The sequence below is a fragment of the Bidens hawaiensis genome, unplaced genomic scaffold, assembly GCF_021521415.1.
Source record: "Bidens hawaiensis isolate Kalapana, Puna unplaced genomic scaffold, B.hawaiensis_p1.1 tig00033114_1, whole genome shotgun sequence".
NCBI lineage: Eukaryota > Viridiplantae > Streptophyta > Magnoliopsida > Asterales > Asteraceae > Bidens > Bidens hawaiensis.
Window position 1 is genome coordinate 69,523 of NW_027495654.1, and position 9,537 is coordinate 79,059.

The following is a 9,537-nucleotide window of genomic DNA, read 5'->3' on the forward strand; positions in this document are numbered from 1 at the left end:
AACACTGACGTCGCATGGTAAGAGAGTTTTTACCGAAAACCACTTAAGATGTCATTATTCAGAATTTGATTAGAAAATTAAAAAGGTATAATGATCGGCTGTAAAATGGTTATCTGATTATATTATGTGAATTCCAAATTTTCACCTTCAAAACAAATGCTTAGCATACCTAGATCCACAAGATGACCGACTTAGACCCAAATCGATTAACAGTTTTAGACTTTTAGTACGTGATCATTACTTGTTAGGGTGAAAGGCTTTTCTTTCTAGAGAAAGTTTTACGTGGTTCAAGTTTGTATGAAGAAAACACAAACCTATGAATTAGTTCACTCCAATAACAAAAAGAGATAAACTAACACAATATAATTCATGTAAGTTTGTAACTAATAGGAATGTTGTGGTTACAAACAATTTTGGTTTTAAAATGATCCATGGCTAAGTGCAACGTGTTTAAACTTTTTTATATACTTCTTATAGGTTTTTATAATGACGTACACAAAATTTGGATATAAATAAACTCTATATATGTTTTAATATAATATACGGAAATAACCTATATGTACAATCTCAACTCGTTCCTTGCGCACCATAAAGATAACTTGAAACAAAACTCATCTTTTGCATAATTTCTTTTCAACTTTGTTTCAGAAAAGGGAGGATTCACTATTCTTGATAACTTGCGGTGTTGGGGGGAATATGACCATTCTTGATAAAGTTGGTAACATCATTTTTGGTAAATATGCTCTGAATTCAGATGACCTTATTGGAACCAAAATCATCTGTTCTTATACCTCGAAACAGTAAACAATGACAATGGTGACGGCGGTGGTGGTGGAGAAAGGTTGAGAACACCAAAGTTTAGAAATGCTCTAGATTCGGTGCATGTGGTTCACTGAATCAGAAATCCGCAGTTAAGTTTACTTGGACGAGAGTACCCCTCTTTAGATAATTGTAATTGTATAAAAAAATGTTTGTTTAGATGGGGACTTTAATTGTTTAGATGGAGAAACGTATGAACTCTCATGAAGAAAAATGGGAACTTTAATGTTGGAAAAGATGAGTTAGATTCTTTTAAAGAAATTTGTGAAGTGAAAGAAAAATGTCAACTTTTAATTGTGGAAAACATTAGCTTTAGTGGAAGAAAATGTGAAATTTAGTTTCAGGTTCTGGTTTTCGCCTTGGGACCGTTAACGTAAAAAATTGAGATACTTTTTAGGAAAAACGTATTTGGGACCATAAAGAATTTTCGTTAGAACTTAGAAGGGAAGAAAACTTGGAACTTTATTGGAGGAGAGTGTGTATATATCATAGATGAAAACTTGAACTTCGGTGGTGGAAAACGTAAACTTAAATCGAGAAAACCTGAACTTTGATCAACAAACTTGATCGTTCATATGAACTAAATGAGCTAAGGCTAATTAAACTTTTCATAACGTAAACAACGCTAAAATCAAGTGTTTAAAGTTAAACAAAAAGAGTTAAGGCTACGAAGCTAAACTTGAATTTTCATTAAGGGTCAGTAACATTCTGCTTGCATTAAAAATGATGGAATGTAAGTCAATGATCCAAATAACAGTTACTATTTTTAATTTAGTAGGTTTCACTTACCGAGCTCAAGTATAAATGAGCTTTCATTTATACAACTTTTCATTTAGTATGTATTTATATAATAGTTATTAAAATATAGAGTAATAACAAAGGTAACTACTTAACATGTAGCATGTTTTATATAATTAGAATTATATATACATAAAAACTATATAAGTAAATTGACAAATAAAATAATAAACGAAACAACCCTGAGCAAACAAGTAAAATTACTCTCACAAGACGAGCTCAAACTTTAGAAATAGAGCTCGAAATAAGCCAAGCACGAGTAAACTAAACAAACCAAACTCGAGTTGGACGTTTTCAGACTTGGCTCGTGTACAATACTAGCTATGATTAGAGATGTGCTTTGAATTGCTTTCCATGTGTGATTATATGATAAAATCAATGAAATGAAAGTTTCCTTTCATTATATGGAGTCTTTTTGAAGAATCAAATATTCACCGATCGATGAGGGGAGGGAGGGGGGGGGGGTTGAGGTAAACAGGTTAAACCGCAGTGTGAAGTGTATAAAGAAAATTAAACAAAGAGTTAAGGCTAGAAAACTAAACTTATGTCTCCATTAAGAGTCAATAATTTCTCCATACATTCAAAAGGTTACCTAGCAAAACACCTTTGTACATAATGCATGCTCCCAATATCGCCTATATACAACCATACTTATATATATAGATATAAACATACCAATAATATTGTTAACGAGTGGTGCACCAATATAAGTGTCCAAAACTCAAAATAACATACCGTCATCAAAGACTTGCCTCCATTTGAGAGAAGATCTTCTTGCTCATCGGGCATCTTGACGCGGTTTTAAGTAATTATTTCGACTCTGCTTAACTGCCATAACCTATGTATACCAACCGTACCTCCCCCTACAAACATATACCTGCAAAACGCATACTTTTCATGTTAATTATCCAAGTTAACCAAATTTGGTCTACAACTTCTATCATACTAAACCGTTTTATTTTCTCACAAAAAGAAAACCAAAGCTTTCAAATATTTTGATAAAAATCTACTCTGTAATTTTACAAAAAGAAAAAAAAAAACCCTGTAATTTCAGAAAAATAAAATAAAAGAAAAAAAAACCTTAAACATTGAAAAAAAATTCAGATAATAACAACCCTTAATATATATAATTTTAAGTAGAGAACGGTTAATCAAAGTTGGTCGAATTTCTGTTATATTAAACCATTTTTTATCCTCATAAAAACCCAAAGCTTTCAACTTTATTGATAAAAACCAACTTTGAATCCTTGAAATATCAGAAGTTTAAAAAGTACTTTAAATTATCAGAAATTCAAAGACAAAACCTTAAAATATATATAATTTTAAGTAGGGAACCATCTAACCAAGTTTGGTCGAATTTCTATCATTAATAAACTGTTGGTTTTTTCTCATAAAACCCCAAAGCTTTCAAATATTTTGATAAAGACTAACTTTGTAATTTTCTAAAAAAGAAACCTTATGTTTTCAGAATTTTTTTTAAAGAAAACCAAATTTAAATATATATATATATATATATATATATATATATATATATATATAATTAGAGAACCGCATAAGCACTTGTACTTAGTGCTGACCATATATCATGGATGAGAGGAAAAGAGAGGCAGCTATGTGATTACATAAGCGCCTTATGTATTGACTATTGTACAAGTGTTTATGCAGTTCTTATAGTTATCATTTATCAACTTAATACTGGCTTTGTGTATACTTGCAAGATATCATAGAAAGAATGGAAATGATTACCTAGATAATAGTTATTAAAATCCTACGCGTGTTCAGGACTAGAAGATGATGGATAGCCCTGGTGTCCCTCCCATCTACTCCTTCTGCAACCGATGAATTGTCCTCGTGTCTTGAATTTAAAGCCCTGAGATTCATCCTCTGAACCTCCTCTCTTGTATATATAAAAATCTTACGCACCATTCCGCAAAATTCCCTAATAAACAAGAAGATTATACATGGAAAGGGCATGAGTGATGTCAAATATAATTACAAAAATTTACATTATTATAATAATGATTATTATCAGTATTAGTATTATGATAATAATCTATTTTCTTTTTCTGACGATTTCATATTTATCCATCTAAACATTTCTAGAGGTTTATGTTTTAAACTAGAGATCCAAAATAGATAACAAATATCAATAGTTTGTGATATAAGTTCTTACTGCCATGGATCATCTCCAACAAGCATCATGTCACCCTCGTCATCCGTGTACACAACCAACCAAGTCTTGTTGCGGGCTCGTAATTCTCCATTAAAATCAAATAGCTCGTCTAATTCAGCAATCAATTCATCATAGTTGTTGAATTTAGTAAGATCCAGTGACCTTCCAAGGGCAATCCCCTGCTTATGAACCTGAAACAAAATAGAAAATTTTTAAGTTTTAACTGATTTTATCGGATGTGGTGCTGGCAGATTCTATTTTCTATTTGTAAATAAAATATATTCCCATTAAAAAAGCAATTAAAGTTGCCACCTCAGCATATAGTACAACCAATACCTTTGTACAGCTCCTAGGTGAAACTCCTAGGTGGACTTTCGGTTGTGACTGAGAATTTTGATATTGCTCTTCTATCTCTTTGCCAGCAGGCGGATTACCAATAACTTTAAGACCTGTTGACTGTTCCGACATCAGCCCAGATTCAAATGAGGGGAATTGTTGTAATTTCACCGTTTGATGTGCCTCCGAAGCAACCTTATTACCAAAGGGTACACCAAATATTTTGCAGTTTCCATCTTCCGGTTTTCTAACCTCACTTTGCTGAGCCAGGGGTGATTTCGTAATTTGTAAATATGAAGTAAGTGGTGGCGGCATTAGCCATTTTTCATGTGGCTGCTCACCATAAGCACCTTTCATGGTGGGGCCCATTAAGTTGAGGGAGAGATTGGAGGGCGGGGTTGACCACCGGTTTAACAGGTTGAATTTTCCTTCGGGTTGACTTTGACCATTAGAGGATCCAAAGCCAGATAATAGGTCTGTGAAATAGGACTCTGTGGGCCTACCAAAGGAAACTTTATCCATTCCCGAGTAACGCTGGGAGACGGTTACAGGGTCAATTTTGTCATTTTCATCTATTATTAATGAAGGTGGCCATTGGCTGGGCCTGGCACATGAATCTGATTCATTACTCTCTGCAAAAAGGACTCTTGATGTTGATGAGTCTTGTCCTTGTAACACCCTTGAAATTGCATTTGCGGGTGAAGGGTCTGTTGTAACCGCCCTCAATGGACCTAATATCAGAAAACCTTATTAAGAAATAAATTTTGAGTTTAATAAAAAAAATAAAACCGAACCTAACCAAACCGATTGTGTAAACCGCAAAAACAGAAACCAAATTTCCGGTTTTTGGTTCCCTTTTAGCCTAAAACCGACCCATATGCCCTCCTAATGTATACCCTTTAGAGATTAATATAAATAAGGTGAACCCTATCATAAGTAAAAGGGTCAAAGTGGATACCTTCTCTTGTAAGAACAGAGGAATCAGGGGCTGAAGGCAACATGCTTGGTCTCGATCTTTTTTGTTTATGTACAGGAAGTGGATTCACGGTAGGCGGGCAGAGGGCGGGCTCTATTTGCCACGGTGACACTCTCTCGGGACGAGGAATAGTCGATGGTTCATCCCATTTTACCTATAAAAGGAATAATAATTATATATAAGTATGATTGCATGACATATGGAGATGCAAATGAGTGATCTACTCGAGATCAGCTCGCTAAAAGCTCGAGTCGAGCCAAGCTTAAACTAATTCAAGCCTAAAGATAAGCTTGTTTAATAAACAAGCTTGAGCCTGAGTTTCACTTATTAAGCTCAAGCTGACACGCGAATCTAAACAAGCCTATTATTTGTATAGTTTATATTTAATATATTAAATATATTTATAGAAAAAGTATCATTATGTAGAAAATTATGATAAAAATTAATTATAAATGTATATAAATTCATTAAATAATAATAAACAAGCCAATCCGAGCTTGAGCTTGAAATACTAGTCAGGAGCAGAGCTCAAGCTTTAAAAATACAGCTCAAAACGAACCAAGCTTGAGCTCTAGTAAAGTTAAACGAGTCGAACTTGAGCCTAGTTGAGCTCAGGCTCAGCTAGGTTACACCCCTAATGACATACCACCCTAAGTGAAAAACATGAACAAATAAAAATAATAATACCTTCAAGCATCCCCACTTAGATTCGGGCCACCTCTTTGGATCAGTCTCTTCAATTCCAACAACGGCTCCAGTAAATCTAAATGAGCAAACAAATTATCATCAAAACAATTTTTGGAAAGATAAGAGCAAAGTTTAAAAGTTATACCTTTGTTCTGGAGCTTCTTCACCTTCAAATCTCATTTTGAATCTCATACCTATGGAATAGTTGGTTTTGGTAGACTCCATGTACTGATCGTATGGAACAATGAACTCTGCAGGGCTTGTTCTGAAGCAATTTACATTTTACAAAAAAAATGGTGTAAAAATTGGAACAATATTGATGAGAAAAAACATACATAATAGTTGCTTAAATTACCCTGATTTGCCAATAAATGAACTTAGAAAGGAAAACCTCCATCCCGAAAAGATTAGCAAAATTTGCAGGCAATTGACTTTTTAGAAAATAAATAGTAATAAATGTTGCATTAAGATTAGATGTGAAACTTTACCCATTTACTTATGAATGGGTAGATTTGGGGTTGGTTTTAGCTCAAAAGGAGTTAAAAAAATTAGCAATAAAGGGAGCACGTTAAACAGATTGAAACTTAAGAAAGTCAATTTGCAATGAATAGAGGTTCTTAAATCATGTTATTCAAAGATTTGGATTATTATTGTAATAGTTACTTCCATCCATACTTAACACATTAAATACTCACTACAGTTGACAAAAAAAGGTGTTGATGGTCAACAGAATCCAACACATTTAACACACTAATTACTTATTAATAACTGTATTGATCGCATACCTAGGCTTGTAATAGACTGTAAATATTGTTCCTGTTTGGATGGCATGCCATGCTGTTGCAAGGACACCAAGGTGCATGCTATGACTGGATATAACAGATGATGGCATGTTTGTTTGTTGTCTCATCGCACGTCTTACTCCAACACGAAGCTCTCCATTTTCACCTCTGTATATAATGGTTACTTGTCAAGTATTCAGAAAAGAATATAATATTACAAAAATGAAAAGGAAAAAAGGATGTGGTCCGTGTTTGATATCTATTATTACCTTAAGAATATAAAGGTGTCACCAGCAACAAGTCTTTTAGAACTAACAAACACACTCCATCCACTTTGAAGCAGATGCCTTCTTGGTTGACCTAATATCCACAAAGTATGAGTTACATACTTACATGAATTGGATAAACTAACAGAAATTTACAAGATATGACTTTTAAACATTCTTGATCACGTAAAATGTTCATGATTAAGCTTAAATTAGGTCCTTGATTTTGGCAATGGCCACAAGAACTAAATAAGTCAAATTATACAGATTCAAACTTTGCAAGAAGCTGCCAATTACCTCGAAATATGTGCCTAAAACGCCATTCATTTCCATGCAAATCCTTGGCTTCTAGCTCCTGTGTTGGAGGCTGCTTTGACATGTCCTATAACAAAACCAAACGACCAATTAAGCTATTATAACACAAGTGAATTAAACCAGAATATTGTTAATATTTACAGGCTCAGTTAATGTACTAACCAATGGTGGAAGACATTCATCAGCATGGCGTCTCAAAACCGAAAAACCACCATGAGTACTTGTATCAGAAGCAGTCAAAGTCTTGCAAAACGAGTGCACATGAAACCTAGGTTGGGGAGTTGGTGGTGATTCCTTCTTAGCAGTACTTTCATCTAGCTGTTGTTAAAAAAAATCATTGCAAGATAAATTATTAATTAATGGTAACTAACCAAATAGGTTTATCATACAAAACCTAAACTCACCGGCATCAAAGTAATTTGGGCGAACACCTCATCCGACTCTAATTCAGCCTACAGATGCAACAATCAACACCATAAATATTACTACAAAGAGCAACAATTAGCTTACCTACCACAAACATCAAATTCAACAATATTAAATGACTTTACCCTCAAATGCACGTTTATAACACGACAAAGGATCTTCGATGGAAGGTTATACATCGGCATCTGTTGTTCCGCTGCCTGATTTGTTGACGCCTCAACCTATAAACAATATAATCCATATTAACTCAAAATTTCAACACTAACTATTTCGAAACTCCACTTTAGATATAGACTTTTATATAATAATTTTTTAAAAAGTTATCAACGTTTTAAATTTATAAAAACAATAATTACGTCTGGCTAAACACACACATAAGTCGAATAAAACCGAACCTGTTCTATGTGACCTTGAGGAAAGTAAAACACAAGCTCCCTCTCTTGAGGCACGTTAACGAGCGGACCGGCACACGCAAGCCATAACTCCTTGTAAATAGCCACATCAGCATCACCTAACAACCAAAAACAGTACCAGAAAACAATTAATTACTCATTAATTAAACAAAAACCTAACCTATCAATTAAAAAACTCCGGCAACTACCTTTACCGACACCGGAAGCCGCCGGAGCAGTTCTCGAATCACCTACGACGTCGTTTTTGTCGCTAAAACCAGCGAGAGAAAACGTATTAACCTCTGAAGACGTCATTTCACCACGTTAAACGACTCTCAACACAGATCTCTTATCAAAACCCTAGAATTCGACCTTCAATCACAACAGATCAACTCAATTTCACTTCAAACGCAACGAATTCAACACCGAGAAGCTAACGGAACATCAATATCAACAAATTCGAGCTTAAATAACCACAGATCAACAGATATTAACTCCAAATCACCTTTAAACTTCCACTAATCGAACGAACTCAACACGAATCAGCTTCCTGAACATCAATTTCAGCTTCTAGGTCTCAAAGCTTCGTTTTTAGCAGGATTGGCTTTGCTGTTCAAAAGGGGGTTGCTGCGCAGCTTGTTGCCCGTTTGCCTGCCACTTTATTGTAATCGTTTTATAGTAAATTATATAAAACTTCGATTATTTATATATTATTTCAACAATAAACACAATTCTCTCACTGAAAACCTAAATTCGAGCTTAAACAACCACAGATCAACAGAAATTAACTCCAAATCACCTTCAAACTTGCATTAATCGAACGAATTCAACACGAATCAGCTTCAAAAGCATCTATACCGACAATAAACACGATTATATCGCTAAAAACCTAAATTCGAGCAAAAATAGCCACAGATCAACACGAATTCAGTCGAAATTATGTATGAACTTGCATCAAACGAGCAAATTCAACAGCGAAGAGGCCTCGAAAGGTTAACATCAGCTATGAACAGGATTTTTTTTTATATAATATATTTTCTCTCTCTAAATTATTATTATGGAGATTCTGAGAGCAAAGAAAGAAAGATATTCAATGAATGGTTGGAGGTCAAAACTGTTGTTTGTTTGTTTGCTTGCTTTGCAGTGATGATTTCAACAAGTGGTCCAAATTCTAACGACACTACCGGCTGTTACGGGTAACCGGATTCGGGTTTGGGTTTTTATCGGGTTAAACCAAAACGGTGTCGTATTAGTCTTTTTTATCTTTTTTCCTTTTTTTTTTAAGAATGGCGACAATTTACGGGTATGACTTGGTGACCCGGTTTAGAACTTCATAGAGTTTCTTTCAAATGGCATAACCTCTGGTTTCTGGTCCTTCACGTGTTCTAAGAGAAACATTCTCTTAAGATTAAGAGCATCCACAACATGTGCCGCTTCCAAGGTTAGGATGCGGTGGCACTTCAGCAGACAACAACATCACAAACCCTACCGTTGTGGAGCCAAGTATGTCTTGGGCAGTTTGTTGCCCCAAACTTGCAACCCACTGATGTGGCAACCTCCCCCGTAC

At 34.6% G+C, this 9,537-nt stretch overlaps 1 protein-coding gene across 1 annotated transcript; it reads right to left on the reverse strand.

The window, feature by feature from the left end:
- Window positions 1-2,146: 2,146 nt before the first annotated feature.
- LOC143584400 (auxin response factor 2B-like) lies at window positions 2,147-9,120 on the reverse strand. Its single transcript, XM_077066470.1, has 16 exons — window positions 8,770-9,120; window positions 8,180-8,520; window positions 7,974-8,089; window positions 7,704-7,799; window positions 7,557-7,604; window positions 7,315-7,470; window positions 7,135-7,219; window positions 6,841-6,931; window positions 6,575-6,739; window positions 5,935-6,054; window positions 5,790-5,865; window positions 5,085-5,256; window positions 4,127-4,857; window positions 3,791-3,981; window positions 3,364-3,556; window positions 2,147-2,494 (listed from the first exon to the last, which is right to left on the reverse strand). The coding sequence occupies exons 2-15, from the start codon at window positions 8,283-8,285 to the stop codon at window positions 3,364-3,366; spliced, it is 2,346 nt and encodes a 781-aa protein (XP_076922585.1). The 5' UTR covers window positions 8,286-8,520; window positions 8,770-9,120; the 3' UTR covers window positions 2,147-2,494.
- Window positions 9,121-9,537: the final 417 nt, after the last annotated feature.